At 38.1% G+C, this 21,558-nt stretch overlaps 1 protein-coding gene across 4 annotated transcripts in view; it reads left to right on the top strand.

Annotated features, from left to right (window-relative positions):
- The window catches only part of GALNT13 (polypeptide N-acetylgalactosaminyltransferase 13), a 206,813-nt gene that overhangs the window by 165,430 nt on the left and 19,825 nt on the right, over nt 1-21,558 (top strand). For all 4 annotated transcript variants that reach the window (XM_081344089.1, XM_081344091.1, XM_081344092.1 and 1 more), the window contains 3 exons: nt 2,782-2,921; nt 8,028-8,126; nt 16,795-16,929. In XM_081344089.1, coding sequence (XP_081200215.1) covers nt 2,782-2,921; nt 8,028-8,126; nt 16,795-16,929 — 374 coding nt within the window. The remainder of the gene's footprint in view (nt 1-2,781; nt 2,922-8,027; nt 8,127-16,794; nt 16,930-21,558) is intronic.

Here is a 21,558-nt window from a genome sequence, read left to right on the forward strand (position 1 = left end):
CAAAGGTGAGGAAGCTGGGGGTGGGGGGTTACAATGGGGGGCAGAGCATCGGGATGCTGCAGCAGTGTCATGAGGGGTGGGTGGAACTTTTAACTCTTGAAAAGCTATGGAATTTGAGTTAGTTTCATCCATATTTCCATATTTATAATTTTTTCTCTTGCTGGGCTATTAAACAAATATTTTAGAATGCCATAGAGCGAGACATCTTTCTTCTCCAGGATATTACATAGTAATAAACAGCATTTGTTTTTGTAGGAATTAATTAGCTACCGATAATTTGACAGTAGTATGCTATTTAAGAGCTATTTCAGATTGCATTCTAAGAAAGCTAATTCTTAATCATTTACTCTAAAGATTACATAAACCATGCCAGATATGATGATCAGTGCTCAACAAGGTTATAAATCAACACCGCAAAGCAGATACCGCTCACATAAAACACCTCATTGTTTCTTTTCTGTAACTCCCAGGTATGCTCCAAAACCATTTTGGAGTATTGAGGGACACTACAGAAGATTTTATGTGTGCTGTAGAGGGACTGGGAAGGAACATAACTTCTACTAATTTGAAAACGGTTTCTGTCTTTAGAAGAATGGCACTATTCATAAAAAGTCTGCAATCTTCTACAAATCTATCAGAATTTACAAGTTTGCCAGAAAAGAACTTCTGTTGAATGTGTTAAAGCAGAGGTCCCCAACCTTTTGGGTACCAGGGACTGGTTACGTGGAGAGAGGTTTTTTCACGGAACAGAGGGGGTGTGGTTTTGTGTGCTGCCTGCATCCTGTGGAATGGGCTTCCCTTGTTTGCACAGACTGGTTGCTGGCATGCCGCGGCCCAGTACTGATCCATGAACCAGGGGGTGGGGACCCCTGTGTTAAAAACTACACTAGATTACTCAATTGGAATAAGAAACCTGGAGTAACTGTTAGAGAGCAATACCAAATATATACATAAACACCTTGGTATAATAACTAATGTGTTGAACTCCAGGTTCAAGCCAACAGGTGGTCCTTATTTAGCAACTGCCTCGGACAGCAACCATTTGCAGTTACAATCATGATGAAAAAGTAACTTGTGAACAGTTACATTTATGAACTTTGTGGTATCTATATCTCACTGTCAGTTCCCCAGGAAATACGACCAGATGAAATAAGTATATTTTATTTTATTTTTTTATTGAAAAGTTTTAAAATACAATTTTCCTTTAAAAAACCCCCCTTCCCCCTCCCTCCTCCCCCCCTACCTCCCCCCCTCCCTCCCTCCCTCCTCCCCCCCCTGCCTCCCCCCCTCCCCCCCCGACTTCCCAGAGCTGAATACAAGGTATATATATAAAAAGAAAAAAAGAAAAAAAAAGGCAAACATAAGCAACCATGTACTAACAACTATAAATTCTAAAATCCATCACTCTCTAGCTTATATAAGATAAACCAACCCTTGGCAATATTAAATATATATAAAAAACTAAAATAAACAAGAAACACTTTCTAGCTTATATAGAATAAAACAAACCTTAATAATATTAAATATACATTAAAAACAAGAAAAAAAAACCAAAATAAAAAGAGAAAAAAAAACAGAAAAAAAAAGGAAAGAAGAATTATTCAAATACTATATAATACTTCTCAGCCTATACTTGTCCTAAATAGACTCCATTCAGTGCTGATTTGGTTGAGGTGGCGAAGATTTTGGTTAATTTGAAAGATTATTTGTAAGAACGTTATATCATGGAATGGACAAAATGAAGTATATTTTATTTTAAGGCTATATTAACAGAATCTTGCCAGTCTGAAAGTACAGCTCTCTTACTGTCTCCTTTACAAGTTGAGAAACTCTTGCCCTAACTGTTATGCCACTGCAGGCTATTCCCTTTCTTAATTGACTGGTCCTTTCCCCCTCCTCCTGATAGTACAGAGATATTGCCTATGCAGACGTAACGCAATGCATCCCTTAAAAAAACGTGCTAACCACAAGCTAACAACTTACCTTAATAAGCTGGTGCTGCTTCCTGATCCTGACAAAATCCTAACCACTTTCACACTGAAGGCTTTTCTTTGCCTTGTGAGTTGCAGCTTGAGCTTGCTAGGCAAGCAGCTGGTGCTAGTACATTGCTTTCAATGCGTATACCTCACTGTGTGGTTGAAATCCCTTACTCTCCAGTGTATGTAAATACAAACATTAATTCCTTTTTTGTTAATCATTACAAGGCTGGGGTGAACATTCCAAAGGGTGAGAGAATGGGGGTAAATGGCTATAAGATTTGCCCATTTTTCCATTTTCCCTGTGAGTTGAATTCTGGAAACGTAAGCCTAACTCCTCTCACACTTGACTGATAAAGCAAAGGAAAGCTGAAGTTAAACTGTAAGAACTGTCATGGTCACATTATTTTTCGCTTAGCAACTACTTTGTTTAACCATCAAGTTGCCAGTCCCAGTTGCAGTCACTAAATGAGGACTACCTGAACTCTCATACGAAGAGGCTCACAGAGTGACTTAGAGGCAAATCATTCTTTCTCAGACTCAGGCTAAACTCACAGAATTGTAGCTGTTGGAAAAAGGAGTGCTAGATTTATTACACTGAACTCCTGATAGTATATATACATATGACAAAATATTTGAACAATAGCATGATAGTCAAGCAACAGCATTATTTATATTGTTTATGCCTTACTGACCTAGAGATAATGTTTATAGTTTACTGTAAAATTTATATAATTAAAGCTAAAACTGTGTCTTTGTTTTGTTTAAAGATACTGAATACTCTTTTCCCCCCCTAACAATATAGGAGTTGTCAAAGTGGATTATGGAGATGTATCAGTCAGAAAAGCCTTGAGAGAAAATTTGAAATGTAAACCATTTTCATGGTATCTAGAAAATGTGTATCCAGATTCTCAGATTCCACGTCGCTATTACTCCCTTGGAGAGGTATGAATTGGGGGGCATTGTTTGCATAAGAATTTGTTTCCAAAATGAAAAATATCTCATATATGCAAGTGTGATTTAGTTTCAGGCCAAATTTATACTCAGTTTATACTCTGAGACTAATTACAGTCTGACCCTGTAGACTAGAGCAACTTTGCTTGCATAGACTAGGTGCTTGGCTTGCATGTGAAGTTCTGTTCTGGTCCAAGTAGCTACAGTTCCATCTGTTCCAAGGCTTGAACCATGGCTGTGTCTTCATCAGCTTTCCTTCAAGCAGTTTCATGGATTCAAGAGGAACCAATCCGCCACTTGCACCATCAATGATTTGCTCAAGCCTAATCAACAGAGAGGGACGTGGTGGCTCAGTGGGTTAGGACGCTGAGCTTGTTGATCAGAAGGTTGGCAGTTTGGCGGGTCGAATCCCGAGTGCCGCGTAACAGAGTGAGCGCCTGTTACTCGTCCCAGCTTCTGCCAACCTAGCAGTTCGAAAGCATGTAAAAATGCAAGTAGAAAAATAGGGACCACTACAGTGGGAAGGTAACAGCGTTCCATGCACCTTTGGCGTCTAGTCATGCCGGCCACATGACCACAGAGACGTCCTCGGACAAGCGCTGGCTCTTCGGCTTTGAAACGGAGATGAGCACCGGCCCCTAGAGTTGGAAACGACTAGCACGCATGTGCGGGGGAACCTTTACCTTTACCTTTTTAATCAACAGAGATCTCGAGGCAGATCCATTAATTTCAGGAAAATTGGGAATCACTAAGATCATCCAAGTCTAAGGCAGGACCCTTAAAATAAGTTAGAATTAAAAACCAAGATAGGGCCATTATAGTAGAATCTCACCTGAACAGAAAAATTGAAAGGAAGGGGCTCTGTTCCTGAAAAAGATCTGTTCAATTGGAGAGTAGGGCATTACATCGTCTCCATGAGGATATGTTCACAGAAATGAGGCAACTGATGTTAATTGAGCAGATTTCAATAATATATAAAATCCATTACATCAAAATTTGCAAAGAGAAAGTGTCACTGCATTTTTATATAAAATAATGAATATACTTTCCAGATCTTTCTGGAATTAGATGTCTCCACAGATCTTCCCTAGAGGATGTAGGACTATTGAATTTATTGATAGTCATACTTGCTTTCTGGAGGAGCAAGGAAAGAAGAGGTTGTGATGACTGAGCCTCTTCTGAAACTGCTCTTCTTTTGAAGCAATATATATTGCTAGATAACTTTCCCTAGTAATTTTTTTTTTGCTTTCTTTCATTTTGTTCTTAAGCAGCCAAAATGTTTTATTTATGATCTACTGTGTTTTTTTAAAAAGAAAAAAAAACCAAAAGCTTGTATGGGTAGAGAAATGACAGTCTCTTAGAAATGTGAATGCCAAAACTAGATTTGATCCACCAACTTACAGAGCTATTGGTCAAATAACATTTTAAGAAAAAAATCTAATAATATTTAAAGAATATTTTAAAAACAGAAGCTTCAAGTAAGAGAAATAATTGCAGGACGGGGCATTTAATAGATGGATAGCAAAGTCAGATGAATAAAGGCATGAAGTAATAGTGAAAGAGTACTTTACTTTTACTGGTACTTTACTTTTAAGCACTGGGTTTCTGTGGAGTTCAAACAACTGTGAAAGAAACCTTGACTGCTTCTCAATTACAGGCAACCTTCTAGGGAATTTCCCCTAGCTAGAAATAGACTATATAGGATATAGCAGGGTTCTCCAATCTTGGCAACTTTAAGACTTGTGGACTTCAACTTCCAGAATTCCTCAGTTAGTATGTGGAGACATCTATGGCTGGGAGTTGAAGTCCACAAGTCTTAAAGTTGCCAAGGTTGGAGACTCCTGGGATATAGCAAGACTAACATTTGCATTAATCATTTATTAGGAACAGGTCAAAAGAAATAAAAGGGTTATATAGAGACATGCAATGTGTGCTAAATAAATTTACTCAGAAGAAGGTCCAAATCAGTATCTAGCATTGCAGACTTCAGTCATTTAGAACAGGGGTCCCCAGTCCACAGACCAGTACCGGGCCGTAGCATGCTAGCAACTGGTCTGAACAAACAAGCAATACCCCATCTGCAGGATGCAGGCAGCACACAAAACCACGCGCTCTCCGGTCTGTGCACACTCTCCACAGAACCGGTCCCTGGTGCCCAAAAGTTCAGGGATCTCTGATTTAGATTATGCCCCATGGGTGGGGAAAAATTAAAAGCCTCAGACTATATCAAAGATGACCCTGACAGAAAAACAAAACAGTGATTTTGAATATGTTTCTGATATGGAGATTTGCACATTGATGGAAATATAACAAATACGGAACGTGGAATAGATATTTGTTAGCAAAAATATACATTTCTTTGCTCTACATAGGCAAAATAAATTTGAGTAACTTACAGGAAATCATATATCATAGGCTTTACACAATCCATGACACCTATTCCTACATGGTTCCCTTTCCCCCTTTCAGATTTCTTTTTTTAAAAAAAATCATTTCTTTACTGATTTTTTTTTTTACTGAAATGAAACATTTCATTTCTGTAATATTCCATTGCTTCAGAATACGGGAAAAGGAAAAGACATGAGGAGAAATCAAGACAAGAATGAAACAAAAACATATTAGATTTCATAGAAGAGAAACAGTAATTTTTAAACACATTGACCACACAAAATTATATTGATCAATCTTTCCATTATATTCTTTAGAGAGATTATTCATAAAATGAAAGAGCATATGGTTGCTATCATTTCAGTGTAATGTAATAAATATTTTCCACTTTACCAGACTTATCCAGCTCCTAAAAGCAAGAACTGAAATCAGTCTGGTTTATAGTTCTGTTAGCATCTAGATCTTCTGGAGTATTATCAAATAATAATTACTATTTTACTCGGTTAGATATCTTTTTGACATTCTGAAATGAAAATTACGAAGCATGAAATCTTAAAGCTGCTGGAAGGAAGTCCTTAAATAGTTTAATGAAGCTTGTCCAATTTTTACTTAATAAACAAATCCTAATCAAGTACTGTTTTTCCCCCTGAGAAATAGATATTTCATTTTATATTCTTTTAGCTCTCTCTTAATAAAAAGTTAATCATTGAATTCCAGATTCATAAAAGGGATTGTCCAAATACTTAGGCAGAAACTTCCTACAGTTCAGACATTGGGTATCTTAATATCCATTTAAAAAAAATAAATGTTTGGAGTGGAGAGACTGTGGGTAGCCTGAATATGAATTCACATTTTATTTAATGGACATTTCACGAGAGAACTTGGAACTCGTTCATTACTCTTAATGAAAGAAGTGGAGCAAAATATGATACCTTACTTTAAGGCTGAGTTTACGCTCCTTATTTAACATACTCACATTTAAAAGAGATTTCCATGTGATTACTCTTCCCAGTGACTTATTTCAAGTAGACATTTTTAGCTGCATAAAAAAAATTCCACAATTCTCCATATTTCTAAAAGGATGGTCATTATAATCTGCCATTTATGGTTCATGCAACTGTAAATGTAAAACAGATTTTAGTCTTAGAGCTACAAAAAAATAAAATTACCACACAGAAACACCAGTAATGTTGAATAAATTTGTGTGCTTCCAAGCAAATGGGCAGACAACATTGGGAGGGTCTATCTTGAAAGAGTTGTTAACAAGAAAATTAAAAGATAATTTTCTGCCTATATCTGCTTACATATCCCTACTTACATATCCCTACTTTTTACAGGTAGTCCTCAATTACCAACCGTAATTAGGACTGGCAGGTCCATTGCTAAGAGACACAATTGTTAAGCACAATATAATGTGATTGCACCGACTTACAGGGTCAGTTCCATCAGGTCTGACTGCAGGTTATTAGGCAAATCAGTATAGGTCATTAAATGTGATGTCACATGACTGCGACTTGCAAATTCCTGCCGGCTTCCCCATTGACTTTGCTTGTTGGAAGCTGACTGAAGGTTGCAAATAGTGATCATGTGACCATGGGATGCTGCAACCATCATAAATGTGCCCCTGTTGCCAAGTCATATGATTTCAACTTGCAACTTCCTGTCAGCTCCCCCATTGACTTTGTTCGTCAGAAGCAGGCTGTGAAGGTCACAAATGGCAATCATATGACCGTGGGATGCTGTTACAGCCTCAACTTTGAGGACCAATCATAAGTCTCTGTTTTCAACACTGTAAATTTAAATTTGAATGGATGCTGAGCGAGCGGTCGGCAACCGAGGATTACCTGCAAGGATTACCTTGCAGTGTCTTTAGGAGATAGGATATATAAGTAAGAAGCGATCGTGTGGAGAATCGGAACTAATGAAGCCTTCCAGAGGATGGACAGTAGCAACGATCTATACAAAATCCAAAAGCCTATTCATTACCTTTATCTTTTTACCAATTTTCTCAGTTTTAAAAAAATACCCACCCTAATACAGCAGTCTTAAGCACTTTTTTGCTTTGCAATGGGCCTGATTCTCAGCATTGAGTACAAAAAGTCTTTATTGTTTCCCACAAAAAGAAATAGCATTGCCTGTAAGTTGTTTTCCAGGCTGAAACATATTGCAAAAATCTGCTTTGTACTGATAATACTGCTCATATGATCTGAAGCTTTTCTTCAAGGATAATGTTTGAAAGGTCTTCTAAAATATAAGGAATGCTGAGAAACAAATAGAATTTTATTTGTTCAAGTACCATTAGCACTAAAATAGGGCACAGTGTACATTCTTTTTTTTTTTTTTGTTATCTTTCATTGAAAGCTATCTAGGAGTGTCACTTTCCAAAAGCAGTACTTTGGAAAGCATAATTTTCATAGAAATTATCTCTTCTGTACAAGTGAAAATGGTGGTGCCGTTTCTTAGACAAAACTACGATTAACACAATATTTTATTTAGAAGTAACGTGCATTGAATGGCACTTCTTTTTAGTAGACATGCCTACTGGAGACTAACTCATACTGAACCCAGGGTAAGCATGCTTGTGTAATTGGGCATCATCCTAAATTTTACATAATTTCAAAAACTATTAAATTCCTACTGTTTTTCCCCCCTTAACTATTTCCTGTAATAATTATTATGCAATATACTTAGTTTTATTTTTCTTCACAGATCAGAAATGTTGAGACAAACCAATGTTTAGATAATATGGGACGTAAAGAAAATGAAAAAGTAGGCATATTCAACTGTCACGGCATGGGAGGAAATCAGGTAAAATATACCCTGTTTTAAAAATTATTTCTAAGGCTTAGCATATTGAGATAGGCATTAATGTTTGGGGGAGGGGGAGGTACAAAATAAACATTCCAATATCACAATAACAGCTTCTGTCCTTTTGTACCTGTGTGGTAAAACTGTGCACACGTCAGGGAAGATCTTCAGTCCTGATACTTGGTTCATTGTACTGATGAGACCATGGATTAAAGCTGAGTTTATTAAGAAAGGTTATATAAGTGTGTGTGCATTACACATATAAAGTGGCCATTATGATGTTGTTTTATTGTTCCCTATGGTAGAACACTTCAAACATTTTAAGTTTTGTTCCACTAGAACTTGAATAGTTTGAAGAATTCTGACAGAACATATTGAACATAGGTTCATTTTCCTCCCAAAATCTGAATGTTTAAACAATGTTTATTTTCCTAAGTGGTAGTGAATCAACACAAAATAAAATCAAATTTGGTAAATAATAATAATAAAATAACACTAGATGAAATATCTGTTTAAGCAGTTTGAAGCTTCATTGAGATTCCAACAATTATATTACAAGCTTGTTCTATATTGGGTTATATTATGCTGTGCTTTGTTTTAAGATATATTACAATGTCTTCAGTGATCCAAGTAAGTAATTGTCCCTATTTTTCTTAGACAAGCTTCATCCCATTATTCCTACTACATTTTGATAGTTCTCAGACAAAAGTGCAAAATCTAGTCCATATATAACAGATTACAGGAGATGGACTAAAAAAAGAATTGAACAGAGAAGCTTTTTTCCCATTGTTTTATAGAAAATTAATTCACAGCATGGGATTTTTTTTTTGCATAACAACTAAAGCTTAATTTCACTTTAAATACCGGTATACAAGTATTTAGTTTCCCACAACTTTAAATTCAGAGAAAGTAGATGTCAAATGCTTCATTGACTATATAAAGGTATTTTATTGTGATGAGCATGCCAAGTGGTGAAATGTCAACAGATATGGGAATCTTGAACCATCTTTTATGTGAACTCTATACACAGGATAGAAATGAGACATGGCTATATCCTTTCTCCTTCTTTATTCAATCCATAGGCTGAGAAAATATTGGGCGGGGGGGAATGTATTGCAAGATTAGCATAGTTTTAAAATTAGAGGAAGAAACATCATAGGCTTGCACCGATGACACTCTTCTGATAGCTGAAAATGCAAATTCTCTGCAAGCTCTAGTAGTGAAAGTCAAGGAGCACAATGAAAAAAATGGAACTGCGATTAAAATGAAGAAGACCAAACTAATGAGAATAGGTACAGCAACCAAGCTTAGTACTCACAATGAAGATATTGATATAATCGATAATGTCATCCTTTTAGGGTCAACTATTAATAGTACCGTATTTTCCGGCGTATAAGACAACTGGGCGTATAAGACGACCCCCTACATTTCCTGTTAAATTATAGGGTTTGGGCTATACTTACCATATAAGACTACCCCTCTTCCAACGCACACCAAATAAAAATTAAAAAACATCAGATTTGATTTTAATATGGTAATTTTAATTCAAATGCTTATGACATGCAGGTACTTAGTAGGAAAACATAAGGCTTATAAACATAAGGCTGTTTGTCATCAAACATGTAAACATAAAACAGTGCAAGTGGATTAAACTTTTCCTAATTCACTCTAAAGCTTTCCCTGCGCAGAGCCTTAAGTAACACCAGCTGCCTGCAATTAGTGCAGGTTCGCATCCCACCAGGCTCAAGGTTGACTCAGCCTTCCTTCCTTCCGAGGTAGGTAAAATGAGGACCCAGATTGTTGGGGGCAATAAGCTGACTTTGTAATAATGCTGCTTGGGGTGTGTGTGAAAGCCCTAATAAGCAGGCATATACATAGAATGAAGGCTATGTGCTTAGGCACATTGATTTGTGCTTTAAATTGTAAGCCGCCCTGAGTCTTCGGAGAAGGGCAGGATATAAATGGGATTTTTTTTAAAAAAAAAAGACCAAATGGGAGATCCGCTCCAGGTTTTCCAGCCAGCCCGCCCAGTTCCTGAGTCAAATGTGTCCTTAGAGCTAAGCAGCTGCTCTGACTGCTGCCTTCCCCACCTGCCTTTCAATTTGGGATATACTACAGCTGCTCTTCAACTTTAGAAGGAAAGACGCCCAGACCCCAGCCTGTAAAAAAATCACAGACTGCAGCTTCTTCTCCAATTGGTCCCGCTTTCCCTGCGCAGACAAAATGGGAGATCCGCTCCAGCTTTTCCAGCCAGCCCTGTCCCTAATGTTTCAGCACCCAGCGTATAAGACGACCCCTGACTTTTGAGAAGATTTTCATGGGTTAAAAAGTCGTCTTATACACCAGAAAATACGGTAAAACCACTAGCAGTCAAGAAATATACTGCATTCTTGAGGGCGTATAGTGATGAAGGCCTTGGGAAAAATATTCAGATCCTATGATGTGTCTATACCTACAAAAATGATGAATCGTGTAAGTAGTGACACTCTAAGGCAGACATGTCAAACACAAGGCCCGGGGGCCGGATCCGGCCCGTGAAGTGGTTTCATGCGGCCCGCGAAGCCATCCTGGAAACAGTGAGGGAACGGCCCCCACTGCCTTGGCCCTGGCCCAGAGACCCTCCTTCTGCCAGAGACCCTCAGATCTGTCCCATTCCTCCCCAGGCCCCCATAGGCACCCTTGATGCGAACGATGTAGAGCTGGCCACGCCCACCCTGTAGGCCATACGCACTCTAGCCACGCCCACCCAGTAGGCCACAGCCACCCTGGCCATACCCATCCGGCCCCTAGAGGGCAACCGCAATGCTGATGCGGCCCTCAATGAAATTGAGTTTGACACCCCTGCTCTAAGGGAGTGAAAGTTGGACTCTGAAGAACCAGGAGAAAAAGAGAATCACTGCTTTTGGATTTTGGAATTGGAGAATACCCATGGGAATACATGAGTTAGCCAAGCCAACAAATGGTTCATAGAACAAATTAATCCAGAATTCTTACACAAGGTACAAATGGTCAGCCTCAAATTATATTGTGGACACCATATGAGAAGATGTGGCTGCTTTGAGAAGGCTATAGCAATGGAAAGAAAGAGAGGATAACCAGCAGGAAGGTAAATGGACAATTGCAGCAGTGATGAGTGCAGCATTGGGATATCTGAAAGGCCAGGTTGGAGACAGACCATACCTATGTGGTTGCTAAGAATCAATATTGACTTGATGGCACACCATAAAAGTAGAAATGGGCACTCTGCCTGAAGTACTGTTTTGATGCCCTGGAGCCTCAATCCCCTTCTAATTGCACTGCTGCATTTTCTGTTTATTTTATTTATTAAATCTATTTATTTATTAAATTTATACACTACCCATCTCACTATCCAGAGTGACTCTGAGAGGCCTACAATACAATTTTCTACGTTGAACTAGAAAGAAAAAAATGTCCGTTCCCCCCTTCCCAAATAACAGAATAGAATAGCAGAATAACAGAGTTGGGAGGGACCTTGGAGGTCTTCTAGTCCAACCCCATGCTCAAGCATCAAACCCTATACCATCCTTTATCAACTGTATTATAGCTGGTTCTTATAAGGCCTTTTTCCCCCTCCTTAAATTCAACTACTGTGGTAGGGACATTCCTTTTGCCAGTTATATATGTACTGTATATATATACTTATCCCAGCTTCTGCCAACCTAGCAGTTCGAAAGCAGGTAAAAATGCAAGTAGAAAAATAGGGACCACTATGGTGGGAAGGTAACAGCGTTCCGTGCGTCTTTGGCGTCTAGTCATGCCGGCCACATGACCACGGAGACATCCTCTGACAAGCGCTGGCTCTTCAGCTTTGAAACGGAGATGAGCACCAGCCCCTAGAGTTGGAAACGACTAGCACGCATGTGCGGGGGAACCTTTACCTTTACCTTACACATACACATACACACACACACACACAAGAATTTGTAATCTCTTGAAGGTCATTTCTGACCTTCTTAAAATAATTTGTAGAAATAATGTACTTTAAGGAATTGCAGGGTCTTAAAAAGGAAGTAGTACAAGATAGAGATTGATACAATCCATTAATATGCTATAATATACTGTCACACAATTTATGACAATAGCAAGATAGTCCTATATCCATATTTACATTTTAAAAGAAGTATATAGAAACAATATTGCCACCTCTCACACAGATACACAAATTCCGTAAGTTTTTTTCTAATAAGCGCAAAATTTCAAGTGTCTCATAAAACTAATTTTAGATAGTGTACTAGGCATATTCAATTAAGTAAATTAAACATTAGGTGTAATTAATATATTCCTTACTACATTTAAAAAGATCAGCAGTATAATATTTTATTCAAAAGAATATCCAGTCATTTGGCTTATGCATATAGTACTATCCTTCCTAAATGAACTTAACCATTGCACTTCAGTTACTTATTTTAAATTAATGCAAGAATCCTTTATTTATATTGGCCAACATCATCTGAAATGGCAATAAGTAGCCCTATATATTTTATCATACATTTAAAAAAATGTCTTATGTGAAAAGGGTTCCTATTCCTTTAATTGCCCAATAATATATGAATGATAAGTTAAGAATTAAAGCATTTTTCCTTCTTGAATGCTATTAGAAGTTGCTTGTATAAGCATTTGCAACATTCTTTTATAAAGAGCTTTGTATCATGTGTAACTAAATATTAGAATATCAACAATAAATTGCGATTAAATCTGTTTTTAATCTTTTTCCTTTCTAAAGCACCTAATTGGTAACTTAAAATGATTTGCATGCATTCTGTAATTGGTAAGGCAATCAAATTCAATTTGTGTGCTTCGCCAAAGGCAGCATTCTATAGTTAATTGGTAAAGGGTTGCTTTCAACAACTAAGGGAGAACACATTTCTTTTACTTTTGATTACTTTTGAATACCTTTAAGTTGGTTGAGGGGTGAATTCAAAATGATTGGGAGCCTTGTAAATAATTAGAATAGATGTCACTTATATTGCTTTAATTTCACTTAATTTTATTCTGACCAAGATCTGGCTTCAAATTAAGTGGCAGGTTGGAATTAGTAATTTCTACCTATCCCCTTTATAATGTTTTTTCTTAACAAAACTTAACAATAACAGTGTTCAAATGACCTTGTAAGTCTTCTACTCCAACCTCTTGCACAATCAGGAGACCTTATACCATTTCAGACAAATGACTGTCCAATCTCTTCTTAAAAACCTCCAGTGACAGAGCTCCCTCAACTTCTGGAGGCAGGTTGTTCCACTGGTTAATTGTTCTCACTGTCAGGAAATTTTTCCTTAGTTCTAGGTTGCTTCTCTCTTTGATTAGTTTCCAACCATTGCTTCTTGTCTTGCCTTCTGGTGCTTTGGAAAATAGGTTGATTCCCCCCCTTTTTTTTCAAATATTGGAGCACCACTATCATGTCACCCCTAGTCCTTCTTTTCACTAGACTAAAGTAAAGGTAAAGGTTCCCCTGCACATACGTGCTAGTTGTTTCCAACTCTAGGAGCCGGTGCTCATCTCCGTTTCAAAGCCGAAGAGCCAGTGCTTGTCCGAGGACATCTCTGTGGTCATGTGGCCGGCATGACTAGACACTAAAGGTGCATGGAACGCTGTTACCTTCCCACCGTAGTGGTCCCTATTTTTCTACTTGCATTTTTACGTGCTTTCGAACTGCTAGGTTGGCAGTAGCTGGGACGAGTAACAGGCGCTCACTCTGCTATGTGGCACTCGAGATTCGACCCGCCAAACTGCCGATCTTCTGATCGACAAGCTCAGCGTCCTAACCCACTGAGCCACTGTGTCCCTTTTCACTAGACTAGACATACCCAATTCCTGCAACCATTCTTTATATGTTTTAGCATCCAGCCCTTAATCAACTTTGTTGCTCTCCTCTGTACTCTTTCAGAATGCACTCTTTTCTTTCTTTTCTTCTCTGCATGCTTTTCTTTCTTCTCTTTCATTCTTTCCTTTCTTACTGCCTATTTCATCTTACATTTCTTCGTTTTTACATCCCAAATTTAATCAGCTACAATTCTGTTATAATGCTGCTGCATCTAAAGTCTTTTACTGTTCCAGGTCAGTCTTGTACAGTACAAATTGGGGTGTGGGATATCCATCAGCAGTCCATAAGAATGCCAAAATCGTAAAAAGTGCACCTTGTCCTCATAAGGCAAATTGTGCCCTTTCATACTTGTGTTGCAACATTGCATTCAGGTACATAAAGAGGAGATTTTGCAACACCAACCTTGCATGTCATCACACATTTCATTTCTTAATCCTCCTTGCCTTCCTCCCATCAACATCTATGGTATGTTCTGTTTGTATATGTAAACATTTGAAATTTAAAAACCCACTGAAGATACTCGTATCACTTTCAAATTTTGAAGCAAAGGAGATTCAGCATGTTTTCATCTATCTTTTCCTGGAGAAACAGCCACCATCATTAGAGATTATGAAAAGAGAATTTTATTTATGTATTTATGTTTGTTTATACAATTTGTATATACCCAACTCCAGCCAACTTTGGGTGACTTACAAATAAAGGTAAACACATAAACACAAAGAATCATGAACAGCCCTAGAAACAAAATCAAATAAAATCTATTCACTTCTTGTTGCATTCTACAGCTTTGTTCATGGGACAGATGCATTTTCCTAGGCCAGAGGTAGGCAACCTTGGCTCTTTTATGACTTGTGGACTTCAACTCCCAGAATTCCTGAGCCAGCAGGCTCAGGAATTCTGGGAGTTGAAGTCCACAAGTCATAAAAGCCAAGGTTGCCTACCCTGGCCTAGGCCCACTCTGACTAACAGAAATAAGACAAAATAGCAAAGGTAACTGCGTTGTCCAATTCTTCTATTATTATATATTCTCCCTTCTCTTTGAAATATAAAACAAGGATTTGCTTTTTTTATGGCTGCTAACACAATATAGTCAGCTCTCCAGAAATGTATTCACTTCTCCTGTAATATTTGCATGAATCATGTTATTAATTGTCAGGTGCTACTTTTAATATTTATAGCATGATTAATTAAGCTGTTTGAGAACTTATGTTTCACATTTATATAACACTGTAAAGTGCTTTACATAGCTGAATTCTATGATCCCTAAAATGAACTTACGAGTTCAGTAATATTACCTCATATTTCAGGGACCATTGAAGGCACAGACTGCTTATCAAGTTAATTGCCATTAGAAGATTTGAACCAAGTGCCTTTGATGTAGCTCTTAGATGTCTCTCAGGCTGTGCCAACCTATCAATATATCACTCTATTTAACAATAAAGCAGTAATAGCATACATGAACATTAACTCTATATAATTGAATTATACTTCTTAGAAACCTGAATTTTTAAAAATATCTCAACTGTATCTCCATTAGAATCAACCTTTTCACGAACAACATTTGAATATTTACTTACATGATTAAAATACCCCAAAGCTTGAGATTATTGAAAACATATCTGTGCTTTATTTTTGTCCTCATAACTGCTCCCTGTGTACAGAATTTATTTTTATGTTTTAATTGCTTGCTACAGTTTGTAATAGAGAATTGTAATAGAGTATATGACATTCAGGCTTCCCTAGTCACTCAAATGGCTTTTGCAATCAAAATCCATCCTAGTTATTCTAGGGTGTTGTTTTTTTTAGCAAAATCAACCCTATTTTTCTATAAATGTCTGCTAAGAATCTTGGAGTAATTAATGTTTTCTACATGGAAGGCAATTTCCAAGATTATCATTACAGACTATTTTGAAAAAGAAGCACTATATTTAACTACTGAAATGCAAGCCCTATTAAATTCAGTGACGCTTACTGCCGTAAAGGTACAGTGTACGCAACTTTAATTTTGGTAATCAAGTAGAGTACAACACAATTCCATATCCGCTTCTGTAACTTTATAAAAGTATTCCTGAATAGTGATGTATAGGGTTTCATTCTTAAGTTTCTTTTCAGAGAACATGATCTAGTTCATTGCACTTATTTGCTTTTCACACAGTTAAGATCCTCACTTAATGATGGTGATTGGGACTGGAATTTCTGTCACTAAGCAATGCAGTTGCAAAATGTAATGTCACGTGACAGTCGCTTAGTGACGGCAGTTCTGGCACTTTAAGTTGCCATTATTAAGCGAATTCCACAGCATTATTAAGCTTGACATTACGCTGTTGCCATTTGCAACCTCCTCCTGGCTTCTTCACTGACTTCATTGGAAGCTGGCAGGGATTGTTGCAAATGGTGATCACATAACTGCAGGATGCTGCAACTTAGATGCTGCGAGCTGGTTGCCGTGAGCCCACATCATGTTCACATGGCCACAGGAATGCTGTGATAGCCGCAACAATAAGAACCAGTTATAAATATAATACTTGTTGGGTGCTGTCATAAGTTCAAATGGTCAGTAAATGAGTGGTTATTACATGAGGACTGTCTGTACGTAATACAGATTAAGAAACAAAATACAGATTCCCTACTGCTGATCCTTGAGCAAAAAGCCGAAATCTTTGTTGTATGCATTCACATTCACTGGAATGGCCAGGCAATGGATGAAATGGGAGTTATCAGGTCTGAAACAAAATCTTATGTTTTCCATAATGCTTTCCATGTCATCGTTAACTTTTTCTCTTAAGCATTAGTTGTTATTTTACCAACAGGACCTCTCTCTTCCAGGTATTTTCATACACTGCCGACAAGGAAATTCGCACAGATGATTTATGTTTGGATGTCTCTAGGCTCAATGGGCCTGTAATTATGCTGAAGTGCCATCACATGAGAGGAAATCAACTTTGGGAATACGATGCCGAGGTATTTATTCAAATACAGAAATGAAGGATTTGAACAATGCTGTTGCTTGCCTGGAGCTAACAACAACAACAATAGGCTAAAGCGGTATTTCTCAACTTTGTCAACTTTAAGATATGCATGTTGGCACATCTAGCATGCTGGCTGCGGAATTCTGGGAATTGGAATTCCACAGATCTTAAAGTTGCCGGGGTTGAGAAGATTCTTTAGCAGGTTGGTGAATTTGTTAACAAATGTTTTCACCATTGTTTCTTCCCCTTTTATTTTCAGATACGTTGGGGGTGAGGATACTAACTTTGCATCCCTTTCCCTTATAACCCCATCTCTCACGTAAATTATTATTCCTTCTACCACAGGAACTTCTTCTAAACTTGAGTTCTCCGTACAATTGAGCCTAAAGGCAATGAATCACTAACTACTCATTTATTAGGTTATTCAGAGCATTTAAAGAGGGTGTTCACAACATGTGGGACCCTGAAGAGTACCTCCCCCCCCCCTTTTTTTTTAGAAGGCATCTACAGCTGCTTCAAAAACTGCTTCTCTCAGAATATGGGTGCATGAAATGACTTAATTTCAGGGATTCCTTTTAGCCATTTCCTCACTTCCTTGTAAAACAAGATTGCACAGGATTTAAAGAATGAGGATAAGCTTTCACCATTCCTATTCCTCTGATCTGAAGTGGGAAAGTCTATAAGGCTATAAGGTATTGACATGCTTGGAAATCAGACAGTTCAGTCTGCTTTCCTTCTTTCCTTCACCACCTCTTAGGTACTAGCATGGTAAACATTCTTGTGCAAAGTATATGCACAAATCCAAGTCAGCCCTGGAGTCTTATAAATAAGTAAAAGTTATTGGCAGAAGAATAAAGCAAGCATACTAAAGGAAGTAGTGAGGCACACAGTTAAGGACATGTATTAATTTCTATAGCAGAAAGTGAGGTGGCCTATTCTAGCAGAGATCTGGATTAGATGGGCCATTAGATGGGATCTGGAAGTCCATCTTAAAGACCCATCATGGAACATCCTACAAAGGACATTTTGCTAGATTTTTTGTTTGTTTGGAGGGATAGGTTTTATTAAAAGCTCACCCCTCTTCAAAGCAGTTGGCAAGAGCAGGAATAAAAGAGTAAACAATAGAGTAAATTATGTCGGCATTTAACTACATAGCTGGGTGAGGAAGAAACTGTTAGACTTCCTTCTATATTTGCAGAAGGACACTGTTTGACACTGAACTTGATGAAACAGAGCAGCTGTTGCAGCCAACCTAGACTTAATTTCAGATATGACAGATGGGTCTTCATCACACTGGGATTATACTTTCAAGTTCACACGTGGAAAATATATTCCTATCTACTGTAATTTTGAACCTTACAATTTATGCAGTGATCTGTTTCCCAATAAACCAGGAATATTTATTATTTCAAGGAAGTTTTCATTATCTGGGAATGATATGCTACATAATAAAACATGCATTCCCATAAAACATTGTGACTAGGTACATAATTCTTCACCCATAAATACTAAGCCAGCAGGATGTTTGGGATGCAAAACATACATTATGCAATTTCATTACTGCAAGAAGACATGTTGTAAATATATGAGATACAGTCAGACAGTTGCAGCGTTGAAAAAGAAAGAACAATCCATGCCATTTCACTGACAACATATTTAGCTGTAGTTTTATGGAAAATATTTAAGAATCAGATGTACTCAAGGAGCAAAACTTTATATGATACATATGTGTATTACTTTTCTACTTTGATATACAGGTCTTTGCAGTTATTACTGATTCATTACCGTATTAAAGCTCATGCGATTTAATATATGGGTTTCTTTTTAAAAATCAGATGACAGTTTTATAATATCTGTACAATTCAATATTAAAATAACCAACTATTTTAATAGTTTGAAATAAATAGTTTATAGCAAATGTTGCCATGTGGGATATTTGAAAATAAATTTCACCAGTTTTTTGAAGCTATGTTAGAAGCTTATAAAAAGTCAGATTGCAAAATCAGAAACAGCCATTAGATGGAGCCAGCAAAAAGGAAATATTTTGTAGTTCTATGATAAGAAACGCATAGAAAAGGCAATTTGTCGGTAGAATCATTTTGTTGTGGTGCTAGCTTACCAAGTTGAATTAAGAAAGAGGAAAATATATAATGATAGGGTAAAAATGTATTTTTATTGTGTTATCATTATTGCGATTTACAAATTGTGACTTGATTTAAGGTACTTTGGATTGTGTTTTTAGTTTTTATAAATTGTAAATGGAAATGGTTATTTCAATATTGATAAGCATTAATAGAATTTTATTTGATGTCAGTATAACACCAAAGTCTCTTTACCCTTGGTATTCTATACACTTACTTTTTTCTTCAGTAACCATTTACTGAGTAGTGAAAACAGAAGTGCTGAGGCAACCCAGCCGCCTTAAGGAGATTATTCATCTTAAATTATGCTGAACTGGACCTAGAGAATTCCAGGAACTATGGCATTATCAAATAACTCAGTTGATACCCTAGCGCATTGAAGCTGACTAATATACGGCAGCTCTGTATTCTTAGAAACTGGGTTCTCCCATACAGTGCAAGAGGAATCTTTAAATTAATATTGTTTTAAAATTTCTTCTAGAAATCTTCTAATATGCTTCTATGAGTCTTGGATTGAGAAATTAAAAGGCAAAAGGAGACAATAACACTGGACTTCTATAGCAGTATTTCTCATTTATTCAACCAAGTCTTTCTGTCTTTGTGCATCTGTCTGTCTGTCTCTGGGTGTGTAGCTTTGAATCAGTTTTGACTTCTGGTGACCACTGGATTAGTTCCTGCAGTTTTCTTGGGAAAGTTTTTAAAAGTGGTCTGCCATTGCTGAGGATTGAGTGTGACTGGCCCAAGGTCACCCAGCTGGTTTTGTGTCTAAGCGGGAGTAGAACTCTTAATCTCCTGGTTTCTAGTACAGTGCACCATTTGTTGTTGTTGTCAGGGCTTTTTTTCTCATAGAACGCTCAGAACGGTGTTCCGGCACCTTTTTTTTTTTTTTTTGCAAAAAAGAAAAGAAAAAAAAACCCTCCCTCTATTGGCTTTCGAAAACCTATTGCAGGAGTAGGCAATGTTGGCTCTTTTTTATGACTTGTGGATTTCAACTCCCAGAAATCCTGAGCCAGCCACGCTGAGGGGAAAGAGAGAGGTTTCCAAGCTGAGCCATGGTGGCTCAGGAATTCTGGGAGTTGAAGTCCTTGAGTCATAAAAGAGCCAAGGTTGCTTACCCTGCACTAGAGGAGGACATTAAAATTATTTACAAGGTTACTTCTTTAGGAGCTAAACTTTTAGAATCTAAAACAGCTAATTGAAAAAAGCCAACAGGAAAGAACCTCACATTTTTCATCTGCTTCTGTCTTTTGGAAGGTAAAATTAGATAACAAAATAATCTATTTCCTATGTTAACATCTCTGCAATGAAATCAATGAAGGTAACAGGAAAGAAATGAGAAGCATTTTTGTCAATGTAATATGTCTAATTTTGCTGATGCTAGAAAAAAATAGTATCTTTTGTACACTCTTGGGGTGAGGTATCACCAATATTCCAATGATACCCAGTTGTTTATCTCCACCCCAAGCCAACCCAGTGATGCCCTTAATGTGATGTCCCGGTGCCTGGAGGCGGTGCGGGTCTGGATGGGAAGGAACAGGCTCAGGTTGAACCCCTCCAAGACCAAGTGGCTGTGGATATCGGCATCTCGTACTGTCCACCAGGTTCCATCTCTTCTGATGCGGGGGAGCTATTGCCCCCCTCAGAAAGGGCCCGCAACTTGGGTGTCCTCCTGGATTCACGGGTTAATTTGGAAGATCATCTAACTGCCGTGACCAGGGGGGCTTTTGCACAGGTTCGCCTGGTACGCCAGTTGCGCCCCTTTTTGGACCGAGATGCCTTATGCATGGTCACCCATGCCCTTGTCATCTCTCGCCTGGATTACTGCAATGCTCTCTACATGGGACTGCCCTTGAAGTGTGCCCGGAGGCTTCAACTGGTGCAAAATGCAGCCACGCGGGTGCTTATGGGAGTATCTCGATACTCCCATGTTACACCACTCCTGCGCAAGCTGCATTGGCTTTCGGTTGCCCTCCGGGTGCAATTCAAGGTGCTGATAATCACCTTTAAAACCTACATGGCTTAGGCCCAGGGTACTTGCGAGACCACCTGCTGCCAATGTCAACCTCCCATCACCCGGTCCGCTCCCACAGAGTCGGCCTCCTCAGGGTGCCGTCGGCCAGGCAATGCCGGCTGGCGACCCCCAGGAGGAGTGCCTTCTCTGTGGGCACACTGACCCTCTGGAACAAACTGCCCCCAGAGCTCTGGATGGCCCCTGACCTTCGGTCCTTCCGCCGTGACCTAAAGACCTGGTTATTCCAACAAGCGGGCCTGGACTGATCATAGTTTTTAAATTTGGTTTTTTATTGGTTTAAACTGTTCTTATTCCTCATATTGTTTAATCCTCTTTTAATTTTTGTATTTATATCTTTCAACTTTTTATTGTTGTGAGCCACCCTGAGTCCTCAGGGAGAAGGGCAGCATATAAATTTAATAAACCTAAACCTAAACCTATTTTGAATCTATAACCATCTATTACAACT

Source organism: Vipera berus (assembly GCF_964194415.1).
Source record: "Vipera berus genome assembly, chromosome: 1".
In the NCBI taxonomy this organism is placed as follows: domain Eukaryota; kingdom Metazoa; phylum Chordata; class Lepidosauria; order Squamata; family Viperidae; genus Vipera; species Vipera berus.